General features: G+C 45.4%; 2 protein-coding genes across 2 annotated transcripts in view; one reads left to right on the top strand and one right to left on the bottom strand.

Moving 5' to 3' along the window:
* Positions 1-22,259, top strand: part of POLR3D (RNA polymerase III subunit D) — a 34,466-nt gene extending 12,207 nt beyond the window's left edge. Inside the window, exons 3-9 of the mRNA XM_060250946.1 lie at positions 4,637-4,680; positions 5,818-5,969; positions 9,777-9,901; positions 12,482-12,653; positions 17,967-18,229; positions 18,982-19,134; positions 20,364-22,259. Coding sequence (XP_060106929.1) covers positions 4,637-4,680; positions 5,818-5,969; positions 9,777-9,901; positions 12,482-12,653; positions 17,967-18,229; positions 18,982-19,134; positions 20,364-20,486 — 1,032 coding nt within the window. The 3' untranslated portion in view covers positions 20,487-22,259. The remainder of the gene's footprint in view (positions 1-4,636; positions 4,681-5,817; positions 5,970-9,776; positions 9,902-12,481; positions 12,654-17,966; positions 18,230-18,981; positions 19,135-20,363) is intronic.
* A 1,825-nt stretch (positions 22,260-24,084) lies between these two features.
* LOC132579987 (profilin-2-like) lies at positions 24,085-24,528 on the bottom strand. The gene has a single exon (XM_060250595.1). The coding sequence runs from the start codon at positions 24,526-24,528 to the stop codon at positions 24,085-24,087; it is 444 nt and encodes a 147-aa protein (XP_060106578.1).
* Between the last annotated feature and the right edge of the window lie 789 nt (positions 24,529-25,317).

Below are 25,317 nucleotides of genomic sequence, written 5' to 3'. Positions count from 1 at the left end.
CTAGAAATGGAGGGAGGGGGGATAAGAAAATATCATATGGGTTAGGGATAGTAATGATATAAACAGACATTGTTATCATATGTTATTAATACAATTGTTTAAACAGAGAGCCACATGTGGCTCCTGAGCCACAGTTTGGCTACCCCTGGGCTAGATAGAAAGCCAAAACCTAATATTGTTAGAGTATTATAGGAGTGTGAGAGACAGAAGGTGTCAGAAAGTTGAGCTAGGATGAGAAAGGAACATTTGAGAGTGAGTCAGAAGTTATTATTCACTGAAGAATTAAGGTATAAACATCTTGCAAACAATACACTTATTGTACAAATAAAGTTCTGTTTTGTTTTATATTAACCTGGAGTCCTATGATATTATAAGAGTCTCATCCTTAGGGCCACATAGTCCAATGAAGATGACTTAAAGCTTGGGCACAATTTAGTGGGGAACATTAAATAAAGTGTTTGGAATTAAATTCCTGGTGGCAGCATAACCTACATTACGAGGGAAGTCGTGACAGTAGTCATGCAAGAATTTCACCCCTCCCCATTTTACTAACAGCTTTCATCTGAGATGTAACTGATTATTTTTGCAGACCAATATGTTTTTGAGATTCTTTTCCATCTTGTAATTTTTTTTGTAGTTTTTCCATTTTCTCTTCTTTCAACCTGAAGACAATTCAATAGGTGAGTGTCAAATAGTGGCAACTGGAGTTATTGCAGCACTCTTTAGTCATTTAATGGTAATGAGTATGAAGTACTTGGTGGCTTTTTAAGTTGTACATATACTGCATCTGTAGATCTCTGAAATGCAGCCAGACTGGTTTCAGATGAAGTTTCCTCAGCCTTTGTCATTCCTGAGCAGAACACGTTTTTCCAATCCTGTACTGTAGAATACTCAGGAATTAATCAGACATTTTTATCCTCTTGTGTAAGTTAGCTTGCAAATGGCAAAGCTGCTAGGAATACCATTTGAGCTGTGATAAAGAAAGGGCAGGATACCAAACATGGCTGGAAGAATGCCAGGCACTTTATATCCAAGAATCTAATATCTGAAATATTTTTTCCTACACCAATATATATGAATAGGTGATATGAGTATAGTATAATATGTATACATATATATGAATCTTTTATACATAATTTCCCTTTTGTCTTGGCAAAACTGAGCAACCTGATTGCTTGGAACTGGGTGGGACAGTTGTACATCAACCTTTGGGCCATCAAACCATCAATCAACTGTTCCTGTGTTGCATTGGCTGACTCTGCTCTCCCGCACTCACTGCTGGCCCCAAGACAGACGAGGATTAGTCCTCTGCAGAAACTGCTCACAGTGGCTGCTGTTAGGCAACTAACCTTGCTTCTGTCAGTAAAAAGCAACCAAGCTTGGTTCCCTCAGTAAAAGCAGGAGGGGGAGGCCCTTTCAAGTGCTATTTTGGCCTTTGAGGGAGAACTCATTGATTGACTCAGTTCATCTCTCCCACCCGAGTAGCTGTTGCTAGCCAGTCAAACTGCTTCTGTCATTCAAAGGCAACCAACCTTGGTTCTGACAGTTTATGGCTGTCCCTACTCTCCCATTGTCTAAACTGCCTGTCACTCTGCTTTGTAGAGGAAAGAAAGAAAGCCTTGCCTCAACCGGCTGAGGGATGGAGGAGGAGGGAAAGAGCCATGGAGAAAGCCTTCTCACGATTGGCTGAGGGAGAGAGCAGGAGGGAAGGCTTTCTCTTGATTAACTGAGGACTCCCTTGCTTGGCTGAGGACTCCTCCCTATCCTTCTCTGCAAGGTAAACAGACAGAGACTGGGGGGGAAATGGGGTCCTGTACCACCAGACTGGATACAGAGAGAGAGAGATAGGCAGGGAGAGCAAGAGACAGAGACAGATGAAAGTCCTGTGCTTAAGACCAACAGTGTTATCAGAGAGGGAGTGTTGGTCTGAAAGGTATCACTAAAGGCTTCTGAGGGAGAACTCATTGGGGCCGGTGCTGGCTAAGGATGCCAGTTCCAGGTTAGTAGGGAATTCCGTAAATTTTGTGGTGGAGTTTGAGGACAGCATAGGAGTTAGGTTCTTGCTGTGGGAGCTGACTGGGTAATTTTGGACCAGTCACAGACTTTCAGCTTAACCTGCTTCACAGGGCTGTTGTGCAGATCAAAGGGGGGGAAGGAGAATGATGTAAGCTGCTTTGATTCCCCCCACTGTGGAGAAAGACTGTCCTTTCCCTAGGTGGAGGCTGCAGGGAGGGGGGAGGTGATGGAAAGCTGAAATCAGGCAGAAAAAGGAAATGAGATAGGATTGCCATCTTCAGGTTAGGAAATCCCTGGAGATTGAAGGGATGGAGCCTGGAGAAGATGGGGCTTGAGGAGGGGTGGGACCTAAGACAGGTACAGTGCCATACACTGTACCCCCCAAACCAGCCATTTCCTTCTGGAGAACCATTGTTGCCAAACTCCAGGTGAGAACTGAATATCACTCAGAATTGCAACTGCTCTCCAGATGATGGAAATCAGCTCCCCTTGAGGTTGGAGGAAGTGAATACCTTCACTTGGGTGGGTGGGAAGACAGCAGGGATGGCGGGACACTTTCCCAGATCCTCTTTCAGAGCCCGTTGTATTTTTCTCTTCAACAGGCCCTGTTCCTAGTACATACATAATATTGTATAAATACATATGAAATGCTTCATTGCCTACATAGAAACATAGCAGGAAGCGGCTTATCTTAAAGTTCATACAGCCAGAGGTATAGCTCAAGTTCCACTTCTTTGCTCCATTGTATCACACAGGTGCCTATGCATAGTGCTTTATTAATGACCAATATGCCCAAATAAATTTTGTGGCCTGTCCATATTTTGCAAATGGAACAAATGTACTTACTTTGCAAAGTGTATTTGATAAGAAAAACGGAAATATTTACGGTACTTACAGTCTTAGAATTTTACTACCTTAGCAACATAGAATGTAGATAGATCCAGGTGGGCAACCGTGTTAGTCTGAAGCAGTAGAACAAAGCAGGAGTCAAGTTGCACCTTTAAGACCAACAAAGTTTTTTCAGAATGTAAGCTTTTGTGTGCTAGTAGCATGTGTAAGATATAGCTTATAACATTGTACCATTTGTCATAATTGAGATTTAAAATATAAATTCTTTACAGTATAATCCTAACTAGCAGTACACCCTTCTAAATTCATTGAAGTCTATTGACTGAGAAAAGTGTAACTCTGTTCAAGACTGCGCTGTTAGTTTTCTGTAAGCAGTCAATACTGCAGAGAGAGAGAGAGCTGCAAATTGTAGCACTTTGTGCTAACTTAGTGCACATGTCTTATTTTGCCACCTGTAAAGCAGAAAGAAATAAAAGTTGAAAACCGACACAAATTTTGTAGTACAAAAAAGAAAGTGTAACATTGTCATGCAGTCACACAGGACTAGCAGCATATTTTTATATCCCATTCAATATTACAAAGTTTAATTCTTCCATTGTGTGTTATACACATTCTAGCTACTCTTTTGTGGACAGATTAGTCGCATTTTAATAATACACATATAAAACATATTTTCAAGGGTATGTCTATAGTACATATAAGAATTATCATTACCTAGTGCTATGGATTGTTTTACGTTAATATCTTCATAATATGCATTTTGCATAAATAAAACCTTAAAGCATTTCACTTACTCCAAAAGAGAAAATATTTCATTTAAAGGGTTTTTTTAGTGCTTCTAAGATTTCTAGTTTTTCCATTGGGAAAAAATTGGAATAGCAACTTGGGGGGAGGGAGCAAATTTTCTTGCTTGTCCCACCAGCTTTCACATCTCTGGTCCTCTACCTGCTGGGAATTCTACTGAGTTGGCCTCTATGTATCAGGGGCATTTTAGTCCCACCCTTCCTTAGACCAGTATATGTCCTTCCCTCTCCATTTTATCCTTACAACAAATTTATAAAGTAGGCTAGTCTGACAGACAGTGACTGAACCAAGGTCACTCATAATGTACCTGTCAGTGCAGTCCTACATTCTTCTAAGCTTGCTGACTTCAGTGGACTCAGAAGTGTGTAACTTTGTTTAGGACTGCACTATATGTCTTGCAGGGCCTGGTACAACTCTTCAACATCTGCCGAACACTGTTTGCTTGGGAGATTTCACAAGTTGTAGTAGCAGTCTACCTTGCAAAGCCTGGTTTTGAGGACTGTGCACAGTTAGCTCCATAGAGGTTCTACAGCAGTAAAAAAACTATTTAGTAGCCAAGGCTGTATTAAGACAAGAAAATGAAAATCACATGCATTTGGTATTTATGTAAGTTCCTTCTTAAATTGGGGTCTGTTGCATGCTGCTTTCTGAAGATCACTGAAGTACTGGCAAACTTTGACTTTTCCTTTGGAGAGCAGTGTTGGTAATGGCCACTAGAGAGAGGTGATGGATGTGGAAATTGGAAGTCAGAGAGGGTCTGGCAGCCACAACAAGCACAAAAGAGCTGGAACCTTTTAACAGATGCTTTCTTCCCCTATGAACTGAAACCTGGAATTCCCTGTTTTTCCCAAAATTGTTGTCCAGATATATATTCTGTAGATTTCACAGAAAAGGTGCAGAAAAGTTCAGCAGTTGAACTGATAACATTTTCCTTTATTTTCTCTTCTACCCCCTTTTTTTTCTACAGAAAACCTTTGCTCCCAATATAATTAGCAGGAAGATCAAAGAGGAGTAAGTAGCCTCTGTATTCTATTTCTGTGGAGTCTGACTGGGTGAATGAAGTGCCTGATGAGGTTATCAGTCTGATGATGAGGCAAGAGTTATATAGTCAGGAATTATGTAGTGCTAGAACAACAGAACTTAGAAGCCATGTGCTCTGGTGGGATGGGGTCTACTAATACCCCTGGCCCATGTGGAAATGATTTCACCTCCCTTTTCTCATTGTTGTACTAGTTTGTTTGTTTGTTTATTTATTTAATTCCATTTGTATCCCGCCCCTCCTTGCCTAGGCGGGCTCAGGGCGGCTCACATAGACATGCATGTGCATGAGTAAACACAGTAATGCGTTAAAACTATAAACCATAGAATAATATAAAAACATAAAATACATACAATATTTCGGTGCTATAATCTTAGTTATAGTTTACAGTGTTCAGGGTGCTCTTTTTATGGAGCAACAGTCAAATGTATCATCCTGCTACTATAGTATGAAGGGTGTATGGCATGCAGGAAAAGGTGTGGGGCATGCAATATCTGTGTATACGAATTCACTGTTATTAATGAATTAGTGCATGTCAAGCTGCAGAAGGAAAAATGTTGAGAATTTTCTGAATGCATAAAGACATATCTAAAGTTGGGAGACAAGTTTTGGACTTTGCTGTTGCCTGTGTTGGTCTGCTTTTTCTTTTAACTTTTGGCACACTGGCTCTGATCTGGCACTGACTTTGATCAATTCTGGGCCATTTTGTTATAAGATAAGATAAATGATGCAACATTTATTCCATTGACCAGGACATAAGGCTGTATTATGCCTCAATTACATCTCTGAGCCTTTATTAGCCTTAGTATTAAACTACTTTCTTTTTGATCCAGCATTGATTTATTGATTTGTTGTATTTTGTTATGTGAGTCTGTATGTGTGTATATTTGTTTGATCTCTGAAGAAGACCATTTCAGGTTGAAATGCATCCGGTCAAGAGGTTTCCCATTGTAGTTGTTTGACTTTACTAAGTAAGGAGGTTAATGATGGGCCCCTAAACGTTTTTAACTTTCTGTAATAAATACATGTATTCTTGGTTCTGATTTTACTTTAGATCCTGTTTTTTTAATTTTTGGCCCTTTCAGGTTCTTAATTCTGCTTTTTCTTAGGCCAAAAGAGGATGTTTCCATCAAGAAAGAGAAGAAGGAACGTGATCGAGATCGGCAGAGAGATGGTCATGGACGAGGCCGAGGGAGGCCAGAAGTCATCCAGTCTCACTCCATCTTTGAACAAGGACCAGCTGAAATGATGAAAAAGAGAGGTATGTGGAAAAGTTGTGTGGGCAAGTAACTTTGTGGCCTGGATTTTAAGAGCAATCCTGGCTTCAGTTGTTTGCTCATCTGTTGACTCACTGGGATGGTATTGGCTAAGTTTAACTATTCATTTATTTGTAGCAAACTTTTCTAGATGAGGCTCAAGGCAGATTACAAAATTTAGTGGTGTTAATAGGATGGTGTTTAGTGGTGTTAATAAATAATAATAATAATAATAATATAATAATAATAAAATTTTGTTTATACCCCGCCCTCCCCGCCGGGGCAGGCTCAGGGCGGCTTACAGGGTGTGGCAAAAGCCATGTTAAACAATAAAACAATTATACATTTCTATACCATTTAAAATTTACCATTAAGTTTACATAATATAAAAGTCTAAAATCAATCTAAAATAATCTCATCTCATTGCTATCTCAGTTATATTGATGTTAGTGATGGCGTGATGTTTATTTCAGGTTCCATCTTGGAAGGCTAGCCGGAAGAGGGCAGTTTTGCACGCCCTACGGAATTGGCTAATGTCCCGTAGGGCCCGCACCTCTTCCGGCAGCTGGTTCCACCATTGGGGTGCTTTTATAGAGAAGGCCTGTTCTCTAGTTATTTTTAGTTTGGCCTCCTTTGGCCCAGGTACTTCCAGAAGGTTTTGTGAGCTGGATCGCAGTGCTCTCTGGGGAACATAATAAAATTGGAATACCGTTAGAAAATGATGCAATAAGAACAGTATAAGGCATGGCATAAGAAATGAAACACTGGATTACAGAAATGAGAAAACAATGCAGTAAAAACAAAAAATACTTACTGTGACCAGTGCTGTAAATTACAGTCCGTTCCCCATTGTAAAAACATCCTTGGTTACAATTTCATTTTACTACAGCCCTGTTCCCTTTCTAAAAAATTCTCTCCTGAACAATTCTTGTTTACACATTCTGCAGAACCATAGCAGTATGGAAGCCTTCCTGGTCCCCTTCGGCAGGTCATTCTGCAAATTGGGAGCCACAGCAGAAAATGCTCAGGTTCAGGCCGAGCTGCTGATCTTCCCTGTTTGCAGGATGGGACCTTCAGCAGATCATTCAGTGACTGCTGCTGTCACAGTGTGATGTGTCAGTAGAGGTGGTCCACCAGATATGTGGGTCCTAGGCTGTAAAGGAGACTGCCACTCCCAGATAGGGTTCTCTCAGCCAGCTACGGGCGTAATTCCTGAACCAGGAAGGGAACTCCTGAGTCAAAAGATACACAGTTCGTTTTTATTGAATCTATTCCAGGACCAAAAGAAGAGAGGGGAAAGAAAACAAAAGGCACAACAAGGATATTCAGTCCAAGTAACTTCCCCAATAGTTACCACTTGTAACAATTCCAAGCCGTTAGCAGATTCCTTGCTCTGGCTTCTGAGGAGGGTTGTTTTCAACAACAAAGTAAAACAAATTTCAGGTATCTTCCTGGTGCCAACTGCAAGTAAAACGTTATCTCCTCTTCCTAATTCTATTCCCACTCCACGGGCTTGGGCACCTGGCTTCCACCCGGCCTATTAGGCTGCCTCGGCCTAATTTGATGCAGCTGTCAACTTCATCGTACAAAGATAAAGATTAACCCTTGCAATTCAGAGGAGAGGAATCTTCAAAGGCCTGCAATTACTATTACACATTCTTTGTCCTTTACATAGGCCATGAAGGGTTTGGAGGTGATAATCAATATCTTGGGAAATAATTGGTAACCAGTGGAGTTATTGCCCTATTAGTTTACATTTCTGAGTTATGAAATTGAGGAAACCAATGGCCTACCTTGCAGAATTGTTACAAGATCATATAAATTGTTGTGAAGCATTCTCTTGGGCCTGCATGAATCAAACCTCTTCTCTGTGCAGCCGGCTACAACATGTGCCTGCTTACCCTGCCTGCCAGCAAGCCTTTAACTTTTGCTCTGTTCACTACTGCAGCTGGCTTTATGCTATTGTATTGTTCCCCAAAGGCTGCTCAACAACAAGGAGAAACCAAATATACCTTTTTTAAACTCTGCATTTAGGAGAAGGGAATGGTGGTGATCCTGGATCTGGCTTCCCTGAGTCTGTGGCAGTGACTCCTATAAATGAGATCATGCATAGCTATTCACATAACCACTAAGCAAATAGTTTGACATGATGTAATGTCAGGTAATGCAGTGCTGTCTTTGCACTTCAGGAAGTCAAACCACATGCCAATCAAACATTTATTCAGGTATAAGTCATAACAATCATGTTACACAAAGCACAGATTCTGCTTTAGATCATATGTTGTGGCAGAACCTGTTGTTGTGTACAGTGCCTAGAGATTATAGATGCTTTATAAATAATAGTGAGAGCTATTTTAATAAAATCTTCCATAAACCGCAGAAATCCACAGCATTATTACATCAGTTCACCTAATCATCCTTGCAATTGACACCTTAATCAAAGTAACCAATTGAAAAAAATGCAGACAACAAATTATATTACACTATAAGACATCACCAAAGCCCTGAACATTTAGCTCCATTGATGAAATAGAGGACAAAAATATTTTGGGTCAGGCTGCTGATTATTTCTTGAAATAGTGGAGCACTTTGCAGGGAAAAGCAGAAACTAAATTTATCTTGTACTGGACGTCTGATGATGTGAGCCCTGACTCATGATAGCTGATGCTGGAATAAATTTTGTTAAGCATTAAAGTGCCACTGGACACTTGTTCTATTTTAGGCACTGTTCTGTCTCTTTGTTTTAACCCTCTGTGGAGAAACACCATTTTTTGTGTGGGTTTAACTGTCTGTGAATTCGAAGGGAGGAGACTATCAAACTTTAGGTAGGCCTTGGTTTAGTCTCCTCCTCATTCCCCGCTCCCCTCCTGTCTGTAATCAATAATCTGGAGGGTAATCCCATAGAGAAGACAGGAAATCCCTCAAAGGAGGAGAATGTCCCAGAATGCTGCAGGTGAGAAACAGAGCCAGTTCCTGGGTGGGAATTGCTGTTGGGCAGAAAGCCAGTTAGTCGTCAGTTGGAGCATGAAACAGACAGAGCCCTGCTCTTGGGCTAGAGTCAGTGGACATTTGGGGGGATATGTTTCTCCAGTTTACCCCAGATTAATGAAGTAAGGTATCTGCCCTGCATACCATCTAGATAGGGCATGAGTTTAGAGTAGGGAGAGAGACCAAGAGTTTTTGTCTATGTTTTATTTCTTCTGTTCATTTCTGATACGCCTGTATACAGTTGTGAGTTTTAAATAAATCATTTGATTGTTGAAAGTGTGAAGTCCTTCTGTAGCCCATAGTTCCCCCAACCGCTTGAAAATGCTAGGAGTGAGGCAGGGAATCCCTGGGGGAGGAAAAAAGTGGTAAATGGTCAGTTGCCAACTCTCCAGGTGAGCCCCAAAGATTCTGAGAAGCCCCGAGACAGGATCCTAGTAACACCAGAGGGAGGTTAAGAGACTGTCCCACCTAATCAGAGCTCAAGACAGGGACAATGGTGGCAGCAATACCTTGAGGCAGTGGAGTGGAATGGCCCTTTCAGAACAGAATTCAAGGAGCGGTAGGCAGAGCAGGGGCCCACCAGCAGATCCAGGTCCGGTTCGCCACATGCCCCATGCTTATTCATTCTTTCTTTCTGCTTACACAATTGTGACTATAGCCACACATTAAGTATAGTAGGTTGGCTTCATTTGAGAAGCTGGTGATTCTGTTGTGCAAACTGCTCTTGGCTGCAGCATCTGCGGTATGTTATAAAAGTGGAATTACTTCTTGCTACTGGAGATACATTCTTCTCAAAGGCTATGCAATTCTCCTTTTCCACGCAGGTACCTGGGATAAGACTGTGGACATGTCTGATTTTGGCCCATCCCACATCATCAACATAAAGAAGGAGAAAAGGGAGACGGATGAGGAAACAAAGCAGATCCTGCGCATGTTGGAGAAGGATGATGTGAGTTTGAGGCAGACAGTGTTTAAAACGACTCTTTGTTTAATGTAGAGCACAAGAAAAAGCGCATCAAAGTAAGTGTTGTCCACTCTGACAAGCAACATCTCTCCATGGTCTCTTTCACATCACCTATCTGCTCCTTTTGATTGGAGATTCCAGGCGTTGAACCTGAGTCCTTGTGCACACAAAGCAGGTGCTCTAACTCTGAGTCACAACCACCCCCAGCACTATTGGAATCATTGTTAATTTCCCCCTCCCCAATCTGGTTTCTTTCTTTCAGCATACAGAAGGTTTCAGAATCTGTGGTTTACTCAAGGAAAGAGGTGAGGGAATTTAGAAGGAGCACATGACTCTTCAGCATGTGGTTTTGTGGCATCCGAACTGAGCCAAGATGTCCATGAGTTGGACCTGACTACTCAAAAAGGCTGTGCTAAGAGTTATGGAATTGGCATGTACAAAAGCCATGTGGTCTTGAGGAGGGGTGAGATTGAATGGAAAAGCTGGCTGGGTCCAACTTTATATTAGCAATGTGTATGTGTGTAACTACTCTTTAATATACTGCGGTTATTGGACAGTATATACGGCACCAGCGCTGGGACTTCTGGTGCCTCAGGCAAGGCACATGCGCGGGGACAAGGAGGGGGTCGACACCCCTGCAGCTCAGTGGCACCCTAGGCTGCTGCCTACCTGGCCTACTCCTACATGGCAGCCCTGAGTATATGCCTCGTTTTCACCTTTAGTGGAATACCTTTGCCCTAAAAATGCCTCTTCAGAACAGTAAGCTGCTAGCTGTTGATGAATTTAATGCAATCTGAGACCACAATGAGCCTCAACCATCTGCACCACATTCTGCGTGCATTTGTATCCTCACCCATATCATCAGTATATCTAATTCTCAACATGGCCAAGTCTGTGGATCCTTAAATAACCAAGACTGGAGTCATGAACAGACAAAATAAAACTTTATATGAAACTGAAAAAAAACCCAGAGTTTGCAGAAAACTCTGAAATCTAACAAAATGAAAAACATTGGGGGTTAAACCATCTCAAATTATAGAGGTGGTACCTTTCGCTTTCAGAAGCAAATACCCTCAGCAGCCTTGCTAGGCAACCATAACAGTAATGCCAACCTTCAGGTCTTGGCTTCTGTCAGTAAAATGCAGGGGGAAGGGGCAGTGCACTTTCCAGGGCTGTTTTGAGCTTTGAGGGAGGATTCATCAGGGCAAGGCCCAACACAAACATCAGGTGACTTGCTACCATCCAACTTGCATGACTCATCCAGGCTTGGCTGCTTACTGCTGTTCAGTCGTACCATGAAAGCCAGTGAAGTGTAGTAGTGACCTTGGGCCAACTCAACTGCATGTTCTCTGTCTAACCTACCTCAAATGGTGGTTGTGAGGATAAAATGGAGGAGAGGAGAATGATGTAAACTACTTTGGGTCCCCATTGTGAAGAAAGGCAGAGTACAAATGAAGTAAATAAGTATCAGTATAGCCAAAAATAAGGAGCAGATAAAAGCTAGGTTGTTAAGTGGGTAGAAAGGAGAGAAGGAAACTGGAAAAGGAGAGAACATGGGAGTTGCAAGGAGAAGGGAGGAAGGAAATAGTGTGCAGAGGGGATGACTGAGAGGTGATATGATAGCTATCTTCAAGTACTTGAATGGCTGTCATATAGAGGATGATGTAGTGGTTTTCTATTACCCCAGAAGGTTGGGCCAGAACCAACATATTGAAATTAAATCAAAAGAGTTTGGGGATAAACATTAGGAAGAACTGCCTGACAGTTAGACTGGTTCCTCAGTGGAACAGGCTTCCTTGGGAGATGGTGGACTCTCCTTCTTTGGAGGTTTTTAAACCGATGCTAGATGGCCATCTGACAACAGTGGTGATTCTGTGAATTTAGGCACGTGAAGGAGGGCATGAAGGGCTTAATCAGTGCTGAGTTCTCATGGCCCTTTCTTACATGCCTAGGGAAATGCTGTTCGCCATTTTGGGGTCAGGAAGCAATTTTTCTCCAAGCCAGTTTTGCCAGGGATCCTGGAGGTTTTTTGTCATTTTCTGGGTATGGAACAGGGGTCACTGGGTGTGTATGTGGTGGGGGAGGGAGGTATTTATAAATTTCCTGCATTTTGCAGGGGATTGGACTAGATGACTTTCCATGATTCTAGGGGCATACAGGGGAGAGTATTGTGGTGTGTGCCCCCCCCCAGGTAATTGTGGGTTCCCCACTGTGCAACAAGGCCTAGTAGCTGCCACTGTACAACTGGGCCATAGATTTCCTGGGTAAAGGCAGCTTGAACAAAGGAGGGAGGGGAAGTTGAAGACAGGAGTGGCAGATAGAGACAGTTGGCTGGTTGGTGGGAAGGAGAAAAGGAAGAAGGAAAAATGGGAGAGGCTATGGGGGCTTCCAGAGAAGGGAAAGAGAAGATCTTGAGGAAGGTTAAGTCAGACGTACCAAGCAAGTCCTTGTGGGTCTCTGGTTATATAATTTTGTTGTGATGCTAAAAAAATAAAAGCAACAGGAATAGTGTCCCTTTTTTCAAACATTTAGTTACTTCCTTTCTATTCCTTTCTGTGTTGCCAGTTCCTCGATGACCCAGGCTTAAAAAATGACATCCGCAACAAGCCTGTTCAGCTGCCCCTGGCCCATTCTGGCTGGCTTTTCAAAGAGGAGGGTGATGATCAAGAGGATGGAAAGCCTTTGAACTCCAGCACCAAGGAGGAGATGATGGAAGTGGACATACCACCAGTGAAAGGCAGGTGTTCCAAGTTAGCCATGAGGAGAGATTTATATCACTGCCCTTTGGCAATTGTATCACTGGGTGTAAATGCTGCAGCCTTATTGCAAAGAGTTGTCCTCTCCCATGGAACATGCAACAGGTCCAGGCATCTCTGAGATGCCATGAAATGATCTTACAAATGCCCATTCTTCCCACTAGCCAATGCCCTCTGCTGCTGCTAAAGATGCTATCAAAGGGCTTTACGGAGAATGGGTTCTACAGGTAGAAACCTCCTCCTGGCCAATATCCACTTTAAGCAAATCCTAAGTTTTGGGGATACCCAATGTGGGTTTTTTTTATTTTTACTTTTTATTTAGACAGTAGACCTCCAAACAGAATAAGCAGCTTTTGAAATGTCCTCAAAGGCCGTTTTCGCACTCACGTTTTACTGGCGCCACGACCATCCTGACGCCGGCGAATCTGCCTGGATTTCGCATCAGAAGCTCCGGCGCTCCCAGAAGCGCCGGCTACTTCCGTCGCTAAGCCAGCGCAAACGGAAATCGCAAAGATGCAGGAAAACGTTTGCGCTGGCTTAGCGACGGAAAGCGCCAGCGCTTCTGGGAGCGCCGGCGCTTCTGTTGCGAAATCCAGGCAGATTCGCCGGCGTCAGGAGGGTCGTGGCGCCAGTAAAACGTGAGTGCGAAAACACCCAAAGCTAAACTAGACATATCTGCATGACATTCATGATTGAATCACTTTTTGTAATGCTGAGAAAAACTGGTGGGGGGAATTTGAATGCAATGCAAGAGAATGCGTTCAACCCCTCCCCCCGTGCCTTTTCTGGTCAGACCCCTCCCCCCAAAACACAATCATTTGCACATGTGAAGTTGCCTCATACTGAATCAGACTGTTTGTCTTTCAAGGTCAATATTGTCTACTCTTAACGGATAGCCACTCTTTTAGTTTTTTTAGAATTCACTGCCACAAGATTTGGTGACTACTGCTAGCCTCGGCGGATTTAAAAATCATTAGCAAATATATTCACATTCATAGTTGTGTCAACAGTCGCAAGAGTTAATGTGACTCATGTTTTATAGCACTACACCTTTTTTTATTTATATGCTTATTTTTATTTGTATTCCTTTCTTCTTCATGTGGACCCAGAGTGGCTTATCACATTGTTCTCCCCCCCTCCAGTTTATCATCACAATAAACGATACATTTATTTATCCTTTAATAAATAAAGAATAAACGACAACTTTGTGAGGTAGGGTGGCCATAATGTCTGAAGGCCAGCCAGGGACACCTTGGGGGGGGGAAGGCAGGAGTGCGCGCGCGCCGCCGGAAACAGGAAGTGACGTCACTTCCGGCGACGTCACTTCCGGCGACGTCATACCACCGCCAGAAACAGGAAGTGACGTCACTTCCTGTGACATCATTTCCCCCGCGCCACCTGCCGGAAACGGGAAGTGACATCACTTCCTGTGACATCATTTCCCCCGCGCCACCTGCCGGAAGCAGGAAGTGACATCACTTCCTGTGACATCATTTCCCCCAAATGGCATCATTTCCCCCAAATGCCACTGCCGGAAACAGGAAGTGACTTCACAGCACTTCTTGTGACGTCCCCAAAAATCCCCCAAATATCACCGCCGGAAACAATTTTGTTCTCAAATCCTGTATATACTTCATCAGTATATGGGATAAGGCACTTTCTCAACTGTGCTGCATAATGCAGCCTATTTATTTTGTCCTGTTGGCTCTGTTGGCTCTATCTGCGCCACCTTCATCACTTTCGGGGTGTGGATCCCCCAGTGGGGTGGGCTCCCGACTCCCTCCGCCGGCTGTTTCTGATAGCCCTGCGCCCCCTCTTTCATTTGATATGTGTCCCGTGCGGGTGCCACCCTCCTGCCGGGAGATGCCGCAAAATGAGCCCCCTTGAGGCTTATGGCGGCAGGGCTCGGGGGAAGCAAGCTAGACTGCTGTTCTTTTGAGGGGTTATAGAGTGTTTCGAGCCCCTCCCTGTGGCATTGGTCCCATCGTCGTGGGACCCAGGGGGCCGGCGCAGCAGCCTGCCGAAGCAGCCTGTCACTAATAACACAGGTCGAGATGCGGAAGTGACTGACAGGCTGCTTCAGCGGGCCGCTGCGCCGGCCCCCTGGGTCCCACAACGATGGGACCGATGCCACAGGGAGGGGCTCGAAACACTCTATAACCCCTCAAAAGAACAGCAGTCTAGCTTGCTTCCCCCGAGCCCTGCCGCCATAAGCCTCAAGGGGGCTCATTTTGCGGCATCTCCCGGCAGGAGGGTGGCACCCGCACGGGACACATATCAAATGAAAGAGGGGGCGCAGGGCTATCAGAAACAGCCGGCGGAGGGAGTCGGGAGCCCACCCCACTGGGGGATCCACACCCCGAAAGTGATGAAGGTGGCGCAGATAGAGCCAACAGAGCCAACAGGACAAAATAAATAGGCTGCATTATGCAGCACAGTTGAGAAAGTGCCTTATCCCATATACTGATGAAGTAAATACAGGATCTGAGAACAAAATTGCACCAGAAGACACAAACACAAAGCTCCCTTACACTGAATCAGTGCTTGGGTCCACCAAAGTCAGTATTGTCCACTCCAGTCACAAACACAAAGCTCCCTTACACTGAATCAGTGCTTGGGTCCACCAAAGTCAGTATTGTCACATAAGAACATAACAGAAGCCCTGTTGGATCAGGCCAGTGGCCCATCCAGTCCAACACTCTGCGTCACATAAGAACATAAGAGAAGCCCTGTTGGATCAGGCCAGTGGCCCATCCAGTCCAACACTCTGCGTCACATAAGAACATAAGAGAAGCCCTGTTGGATCAGGCCAGTGGCCCATCCAGTCCAACACTCTGCGTCACATAAGAACATAACAGAAGCCCTGTTGGATCAGGCCAGTGGCCCATCCAGTCCAACACTCTGTGTCACATAAGAGAAGCCCTGTTGCATCAGGCCAGTGGCCCCTCCAGTCCAACACTCTGCGCCACATAAGAACATAAGGAGGGAAGGAAGGGAGGAGGGAAGGGAGGAGGGAATGGAAGGGAAGGGAAGGGAAGGGAGGAAGGAAGGAAGGAAGGAAGGGAAGGAAGGAAGAAAGAAAGGAAGGGAGGGAGGAGGGAGGGAAGGAAGGGAGGAGGGAAGGGAGGAGGGAAGGGAAGGGAGGAGGGAAGGGAGGAAGGAAGGAAGGGAGGGAGGGAAGGAAGAAAGAAAGGAAGGAAGGGGGGAGGGAGGGAAGGAAGGGAAGGGAGGGAGGGAAGGAAGGGAGGGAAGGAAGGGAGGAAGAAAGGAAAGAAGGGAAGAGGGAGGGAAGAAAGGAAGGCCGCCCCCCCCCCCCGCTTTCGGCCCCCTTACCTGCGGTGGCGGTCGGCGGCGAGTCGGGCGGCGGCGGCGGGTCGGGCGGCGGCGGCGAGTCCAGCGGCGGGGGCGGCGGCGAGGCCAGGGAGGCGTCGGAGAGGCCTTCCTTGGCCGGCGCTGGCCCGGGAAGGCCTTCCAGAGGCTCTGGAAGGCCTTCCCGGACCAGCGCCGGGTGCTCCGCGGCCTCCCCGCGGCCTCCGCTGGTCGCTGGGGGCCTTCCAGACACTCTGGAAGGCCCCCAGCGACCAGCGGAGGCCGCGGGGAGGCCTTCGCTGGCCGGCGCTGGTCCGGGAAGGCCTTCCAGAGGCTCTGGAAGGCCTTCCCGGACCAGCGCCGGGTGCTCCGCGGCCTCCCCGCGGCCTCCGCTGGTCGCTGGGGGCCTTCCAGACACTCTGGAAGGCCCCCAGCGACCAGCGGAGGCCGCGGGGAGGCCTTCGCTGGCCGGCGCTGGCCCGGGAAGGCCTTCCAGAGGCTCTGGAAGGCCTTCCCGGACCAGCGCCGGGTGCTCCGCGGCCTCCCCGCGGCCTCCGCTGGTCGCTGGGGGCCTTCCAGACACTCTGGAAGGCCCCCAGCGACCAGCGGAGGCCGCGGGGAGGCCTTCGCTGGCCGGCGCTGGTCCGGGAAGGCCTTCCAGAGGCTCTGGAAGGCCTTCCCGGACCAGCGCCGGGTGCTCCGCGGCCTCCCCGCGGCCTCCGCTGGTCGCTGGGGGCCTTCCAGACACTCTGGAAGGCCCCCAGCGACCAGCGGAGGCCGCGGGGAGGCCTTCGCTGGCCGGCGCTGGCCCGGGAAGGCCTTCCAGAGGCTCTGGAAGGCCTTCCCGGACCAGCGCCGGGTGCTCCGCGGCCTCCCCGCGGCCTCCGCTGGTCGCTGGGGGCCTTCCAGACACTCTGGAAGGCCCCCAGCGACCAGCGGAGGCCGCGGGGAGGCCTTCGCTGGCCGGCGCTGGCCCGGGAAGGCCTTCCAGAGGCTCTGGAAGGCCTTCCCGGACCAGCGCCGGGTGCTCCGCGGCCTCCCCGCGGCCTCCGCTGGTCGCTGGGGGCCTTCCAGACACTCTGGAAGGCCCCCAGCGACCAGCGGAGGCCGCGGAGAGGCCTCCCCCACTGCTGCCGGCCCCGCGCGCGGGCGGGGAAGGCGGGGAGTGAGGGAGGGAGCGTCCCTGCGCGTGCGCAGGGGCCCTGCGCAGGCGCAGGGACGCTCCCTCCCTCACTCCCCGCCTTCCCCGCCCGCGCCCGCGGCCCACCGGCTCCTGGGCTGCCTAAACCGGGACCTTTAATGGTCCCGGTATAGGCAGCCCGGGATCCGGGATTGGGTGGCCAGATCCGGGAATGTCCCGGGAGACCGGGACGGTCTGGCCACCCTATTGTGAGGTAAATTGGGCTGAGAGACTTTGAGTCCCAAGCAAGCTTTTATGGCAGAGCAAAGATTCAGATAGTGTTGTCCCAAGTCCTAGTCTGACATTCTGATGATCACACTACACTGAGTGGGGCAGGGGACTGTTGTCTCCATGCTCTGCTTGTAGGCTTCCTCAGAAACATTTGGCTAGTCACCTCTGGGAAAAGGAAGTTGGACAATAGTTCTGATTCAGCATGATTCCTGTATCTTAGCCTAGCTAAGTTATTTTGCATCTGTGTTAAGGAGCAGTCCTGTGTTTTATGTATACAGGATTTGCCTTTTAAAAAAAAACTACAGACATCCCTTCTCCCTGCAGTATCTTTGATGGGGTACTTCCTGCTTATTCCTCATAGCATACAGTAATCAAAGGATGCTTTTGTTCCCATTTATAACACAATGTAATGGTTTAAAGCATGAGCTGAAAGCCTCTGGTCCCAGCTCAGCTATAAACTCTCATGACTTAACTCACTCACTGTCTCTTGGGATACTTTTGAGCCGGGAGACTGAACTTGTATGGCTTTTGAATCCTTCCAGCTCTGTGATCTTGACTGTGCCTCTTGTTCTAGTGAAAGAGGAGCCCTACGATGAAGAAGAGCCCCTGCCTGCTCGCAAACCATCTCTTGCAAAAGCACCTCCTCCTTTCCCCCAGGACGTGTCCATGGCAGAGCTGCTGCAGAAGCTGAGCTTCTGCAAGGAAGATGAGTTGCTGTTCTTGCAGCTGCCAGATACGCTGCCAGGGCAGCCACCCACCCACGATACCAAGCCCATCAAGACTGAGGTGCAAAATGAGGATGGGCAGATGATGATGATAAAGCAAGAGAAGAGCCAGGTAAGTGGCTAGAGAAGAATATGTAGTCCAGGTGGAGGAAGTAGTATTATAGAAGTGGATGGACTTTTGCTTCTTATAGTGCTAAACAAAGGGCCATAGGAAGGACTCTGTGTGTGTCTGAAGTTCTGAAGGAGTTCAGAAAAGCTGCAGGATGTGGTATAGGGCATGGACATTAGCTTTCTAATGAAATTGGTTACTTTAAAAACAATTAGCATGCCTTCTGTACAAAGATATATTTGATAGTGAACAGGCATTGACAGATGACAAGCAAAAAGTAGAGTAATATTTTTCATTAGGACAAGCATAAGTAACAACATAAAATGCAGGCTGATTGGTCCTTACAAATTAAAAGCATTACATGGCTTTGAATCAACACGGTTGCATACAACTTCTGTCTGTTTGGGGGATATGCAGCAGTTCCTCTGGCTTTTGCTGCAAGATTTCCAGTGGCAGAGGTTTCATCAGTGCCCCTGATAGGTCTGCCCCAGGGCAATCAGAATAAATTATGCAGAATAGGAAGACGCACGTTTTAACTTCTCTTTGTCTTAGGGTTCTGTCTGGGCAACTTGGGTTCATGATTTTGATATATTAAGCACAGAGTACAAGTAATACTGATGAAAGGTCAGCAAAGGCACAAGAAACCTAGATGCCATTTTGCCTTTCTTTCCAGCTTCCCAGGAAGCAAAGAGCCAGGTCCACCGGAATATAGGAGCTGCTTGTAACCTCCCCCTACCCCCTTTCTGTCTTTTCAGGAAGCTAAAGAAGCTGAGAACATTTGCACCCTGGGGGACCTATCAGAAGGGCAAGTGGGGAAGCTGCTGATCCGCAAATCAGGGAAGGTGCAACTTGTGCTGGGCAGGGTGACCCTTGATGTGACCACAGGGACTCCGTGCTCCTTTCTTCAGGTATGGCTGGCTCAGAAAACATTTCTGTTTTACTATCCTAATCAAAACAGTAGGTGACTTTCCTTTGAAGTTCTTGTTATTTACTGTGGGAGATGAGCAACAGCAGAGAACAGTTATCTTCTTACCCTGCTTATGGGCTTCCTAGAGGCATCTTATGAACTCAGTGTGGCCTGCAGTAACTTGAAGGGAGACTTGTTCTGGTCCTGGCCTCTGTGCTGTAAGCAGTTAAAGTCCATTTCACCTGTTATGTTTTTAGGGGGACATCTGAAAATGTGAACTGCAACTTTAGCAAATGAATAGTTGCAAATGCTTGTCTTGGACAGGTGGATTAATCAGCCAGCCGGCATTAGATGCAGTTCTTGGTCAAGTGTAAACTGGATGCCTAATCTGGATTTGCTGTGTAACATGTGTAATGATCTCAAGACACCCTTCAGTGGCTCTTAGGAGATCACTTGTAGTAGAGTTCATTGAACAGGGTACAAAACTTGTGTCTGTAGTGTCAGTCATGAAGGGGGTGTGGGTGTATAAAATACATTTCATACATCTGATGAAGCGGGCTCTGATCTTACACCACAATACATCTGATTAGGCTTTGGTGCATCTTAACATCCTTCGTTGTTCTTGTTGCAGTAGATTCATACAGCTATCCTTTTGGAATCTGTCATCCAAATACATATAATTGGCATATGGAGGCCTTACCTACTCAGGCTGTTTACTTGGCCAATACCACAGTTTACAAATTCACAGTTGACAATGTTATAACTGACGTATTGCATGGGTGCTTATACCTCTGCTACAAAATTGTCTGTATAATGTACACTTCTCTATCAGTAATTTGGAACAAGTCTTTTCAAACCCCCATTCCAAGCAGGAGCCACCAAGTACTTCAAAAGATTTGGTTGCTTACCTGCCTAGTGAATCTCCATTAGGTATCCTAGACTACTACTAGAAAGGCTGAGGTTTTCTTGAGGGAAAGGATAAGAATCACTACATGCCTGTTTCCCTGTCTCCCATCATGATCTATAAGACTGGCAGAGAATCACCCCTGTCACCACTGTGTGTGAAGTTAGACTGTCAGGGAATCTCTGCACATAGAATTTGTTTTCTCCAAGTGGTTAATTAGGAACACCTCTGAAGGAAAAAAATGCCTATAGTCGGCCATAGGTGTGTGTTGTTTGCAACATTACAGAGGTTTTGGTTATAACAATTTTTTCTCTTGGTCTTGGAAGGAGCTGGTATCAGTGGGCATTGGAGACAACAGGAGTGGTGAGATGATTGTCCTGGGCCATGTGAAGCACAAGCTGGTCTGTTCCCCAGACTTTGAGTCCTTGCTGGAACACAAGCATCGGTAAAGAATGAGCCATGGCAAAGTCTTCTGGCCGTTTCTGAGGAGGTCTTAAGAACAGCGGTATAGCTGTCCAGAAGTGCCTTTCTTTCTGAACCAATGGATGGAATTTCCTAGAGAAGTCTAGCTGCACTCCAGTGAACTGGAACAGCATGGCATTTTATTGCATTAGGGCACCAAGAGCTGAAATGCCTCTTGCAGGTGACATTCCTTAAGGACAGTGGAAACCAAGGGTTGGAGCAGACCTAGCAGCTCTGGTTAGCAGGGTCATTATTTACATGGCACAAGACTTAATGTTGGCACGACCATTCCCAAGAGTAAAAACCAGTGGGAGTATTTGAAACCTGGAGCTGAGAGTGGCTGCTCGATAGCTGTTTAATGCAGATGAAGGAGGAGTGGGTTGCCCCCATTCCTAATCCTTGTATAAGGCCTTAAGGTGAAGCCTAGTCCTTCTGCTTCTCTAATTATTCCTTGCAGCCACACACTGGAGCTGAAGCAAAGGAGGAAGATGAAGTGTAGGTGTGTGGGCATATTCCCAAGAAGCAGAAATGATGCAGTTCCCCCAAGACATTCTCATGATGTACTCCCTAAGCCTTGAAGCCTGAGTCAGAAATCTGCATTTCAAAATTCTCCCCTTTTGAGCAGAGGCAAAACTTTTGTGGGTTTTTTTTTAAAGTCTGCTTTCCAGGCTTTGGGACTTTTGCAGTGCCCACGTAATGTGTGGCAAAAACCATGCCAGGCTTCCTTGAACATATTATGAGATGATACAAAGATAAGCCAGAGAAAGAAGAGTTGCCTTGCTTTTGCTCCCATCTGTTTGAAATCACCCAGCACCATAGCACTTGCCATCCATCTTTAATGGTGGGAATGGTGATTTAGACAACAAAAGTGGTCTAGTCTTATTTTCCCTATTTTTGTCCCACCTGTCCAGGCACCATATGTGCAAAATAGATTGTCTCTTCCAGCAGCTGGGGGCGGGGAAGCATACAGGGAGTTGTAGCAGAATAAATTTATCACTAATTGGGAATTCTTGACACTAGTAATCTCTTGAAGATAGAAAATTGTTCTTATCAACAGCCTGGTTTTGATTAAGGGCTGCCTTGCTGTTCCATTTTAACCTATTTTTTAAAAAATCATTGAGCATGACAACTGCCAAGTTGCGGCTGATTGGTTCCTTATGATGCCCAGAAAAGGAAGTGGTGCCAAATGCTCACTGAGCAACCACTGAGATCTCGAAGTAATGTTGAGGATTTTTTTTAAAAACCTGAGGGGTTTATGAGGAATTACATGGAAACAGCTGAGTTTGTGACTAAATATGGGTATAATGTAAAGCCAATTCCTTATTTAAGCACTGTGATCTTAAACAGGGACAGTCTCATCAAGCAAGACAAGGTACTGGAATATCCACAACCCAAATCTCAGCATGTTTCTATTACTAAATAGCACCATCAGGTGTTCTACTTTCTATCTGGATGCATAGAAGGTTTACTCCTTCTCCACTATGCCATTTTCCTGACCTCAGTTGATCCTTCTTGAATCTTGTCCCACTGAGGCAAGGCAAATAGTAACGAGGAGCGGGGGGATTTGTAAAGGAAAGGTTCAAGCCATTGCTCTGTCATATCATGGCTCCAATCTGAAAGGCTGCTAGTAGCAATTAAAAATGTGTGAAATCTCTTTACAGAGTTACTTTGACCATTGTTTGATTGGTCTTTGATTGTTGCAGTGCATTGGTAAAGTTGTTAGATTCTGCCAGGTGTCAATAAAATTACACTGAATGCAATGCAAATGTTTGAACTGTGCTGTGTTCCTAAACATTCTCTAGGTCCTGATGTTTGTGGTCAGGGATGTGGGTCAATTGAAAGCAATAACTTCGCAGCCAAACTGCAGATTTTTCACAAAAGTACTAAACATAGTGCAGATTTCAACACCTATGCAAATATTAGCTGATTCTTTGAAAATATATCTGATGTCTTAAGATTATGCATATGTAGTGATAACAGGATACTTGAAACTGTGCAGCCTGCACCAATTTGGAAACTTAATTATAGTTGCAAAATCATAGAATAGTGAAGGACAGAGTGAATACAATTGGATACTGACAGACTGCAAGCAGAAGTGTAGCAACAGAGCCATGAAGAGCAAAGAATGCCCTAGTGGACTCTGGAATCCCCAATCAGTACCTTCAGCAGACATTTCCTGGACTTACTTTTCTTGACACCTTCAGAATTACAAACTTGTTAGCCATGTGTATTTAGCACTGAAAACCCCTTGGCTGATCTTTTCTTGCAGGTAAAAACCTGAGCCAAAATTAAGATTTTGAAGCAGGCCATTAAGTCAAATAGCATAAGTTCTTTCTATCTGCTTTCTTGAATAATTTTATAAATCTCCTACTATATCTCTTACCTGTTTCTTTCCTTAAATTGAGATGTCCTGACAATTTTAGGAAATGAACTCCTTTTCTGTAACTTTTCTAGCTCTACATGCTTTCCAAGATGAGATAACCAAGACAAGCCAGAGGGGTGACATAGCAAGCATTGTCAGAACCAGGGGAATATTTTATTTGTAACCCATGGTGTGTAAATAGAACTGTATGAAGCTGAGAGGAAGAAAAAGGCAGAAATTGAGGCTGCAGCAAACTAGAGCTTGATGCAGAAGCAAAGAAGGTACCAAAAAGAACATGGCTTTGGGAAGGAAACAGGCATGTTAGTAACAGTGGATGGATTGTGGGGGACCTGAGCAGCAGCTTGTGGGCTTTGCCCTGAGAAAGACCAAGGGAAGAAGTAGAAAATAAAAAAGTTATCTCTCCCTTCTCCCATTCTACCTGATTCATCTGTTCTTTACTTTTGAGAGACGAGACTAGCTTAAGGAATATTTATTAATGGGTCAAACTGAACTTGGCAGCATCTGCTGTCACCAGCATGACCACAATGTTTCATCTGATGGTGGCCACTAATATCAGAATAGTTTAGTTCAAAGGCATTTCAGGTATCTCAGTCCTTCTGTAGTTTTTGAGTAGCCAGTTTGCAATGTGTTTCATTCTGGACAGGTATCAGCAAAATAGGTTGTATCAATACTGGCTTGCACTTTTATGACACGGAAGGTGCTGAACATACCCCCGTGTATTTCTCTCAGTTTGGCTGTTTCCTGGTTTCCCCCACTTCTTTCAAGTGTGGATGGTTCTGCATATCTAGAAGGGCCACAACATGCCCTTCTATAGCAGTAATAACTGGCTATGTGAAAGGAGGGGTGCAATACTCCAGAGAAAAGCTTTTAAATAGGCTTCATCTGTATTAAGTTGGGTTTATTGCTTGGTCCTTCAAAGACAAACTTTCTTCTCCCACTGAGTCATTTGTAACTGTGGGCAAATAGTTGGACAGTGTTCTTTAAATGGTGTATGATGTTGTCTTGATTCTATTTCTGCTGCCTTTGGTGCTGGATATTTTGAGAGTGGCCCAGGATGGCCCATCTGTATCCCATCATTTCACATGATCTCCACAGGGACTTCCAGCAGTCATCACTAGTGACTTAGGTTCTTCCTTTTGACCAAAATTCCAGTTGGGTACAAAACGAAAAGTGTTCCATTTGGAAGATGTGCCGGTGGTCACTCATTGCACATGTTTATTGGCACAAGTTGTAATGTAATGGGCCATCTCAAAAGCCTTCATGTTTAATGTTCCTCCCTGTATACCCTTCTGGCCAATCAGGATCAGGCACACAGAATTAACCAGGACTACGGTGATGGCACGGGTGCAGCTCTCTCCATTGTCCCGATAAAGCTTGGTCCGGAGATCCATACTGTATTGGTGGGCATCTGTATAGAGGTTATCACGTATGACCAAACACTTGAGGCCACCAAGGGTCAACCCTTGAGTAAGCAGGTTTTCTCTGTTCCTGCCAAGAAGAGCTTGGATTTCTGGCTTGGTCAGTTTAGCCAAGATGCCACCTTGGTGGGCAGCTAAGAATTGCTGCTGAGCTATTGATAGAACTGCTGCATCCCAGCACAGCCCATCTTTCATCAGGTTGTTGATATGTTCCTGCCAGACAGTCATCTGGTGATCAAGGAGGCTTTGTAGTTAAGTCCACCCTGCAGCCTGTAAAGAAGACGGGGAAGAAGAGAGGTTCTCCTTAAGTTTCCCTGTGGATGTAATATTACACTCTTATAATCTCCAGTTTGGACAGATGAACAGAATCTATGAAATAAGCTTTTTTGTCCACCACACAATACGCTTTGTCTCAAAATAATTATTTCAAGTTAATAGGAGGTGAGGATGCTGATGCTTGCTCATATGCATTTCCTTCCCAAGGGTAGCTCAAAGTGGAGGCTTCTGGATTCCCAAATCCCTCAGCAGTTTCCTTAATAACTCACCTGGTAGCTACAGAAATCCTGGCATCTTTTCATGGACTTCACCTTAGAAACCTGCTAGAATTTTGGTAGCAGTAACATTCAGTGGCTTTGATGTCATAAAGAGAATTTGAGTGGGTTGAGTCAATCCTTTGTGTTGGTTGGTGTAGTCCTCTGATGGTCTTTGTCTGAACGTCTCGAATTCCACATAGACAACCTGTTTACCATTCACTGGTGTCTGAATGGTAAAATTCTCCTTCCCATTTCATAGGTCATAACAGGCTTATCTTGATTAAGTGTGCCAAACTGTCATGGTACATAGTGGTCTTTATGGATCCAGTTTGACTCAGTAATTTCAACCTGTTGGTCTATTTGTAAAGACTAAGCTCTTTTTTGACACTTTATGAACGATCCAATTTAAGGTGCTTCAGATAAAAGGAAGAATCCAGAAAGCCCTGACCCCTCATATCAGCTTTCTCTTGTTTTGAAGTGAGAG

The sequence above is a fragment of the Heteronotia binoei genome, chromosome 12 (assembly GCF_032191835.1).
Source record: "Heteronotia binoei isolate CCM8104 ecotype False Entrance Well chromosome 12, APGP_CSIRO_Hbin_v1, whole genome shotgun sequence".
Classification (NCBI taxonomy): Eukaryota; Metazoa; Chordata; class Lepidosauria; order Squamata; family Gekkonidae; genus Heteronotia; species Heteronotia binoei.
Note: the sequence above shows the minus strand (reverse complement) of the source record. Positions and strands in the feature narration are given on the sequence as shown.

Excerpts from the sequence above, each read along its gene's own strand:
- LOC132579987 (XM_060250595.1), bottom strand. The coding sequence starts at position 24,528 with ATGACTGTCTGGCAGGAACATATCAACAACCTGATGAAAGATGGGCTG.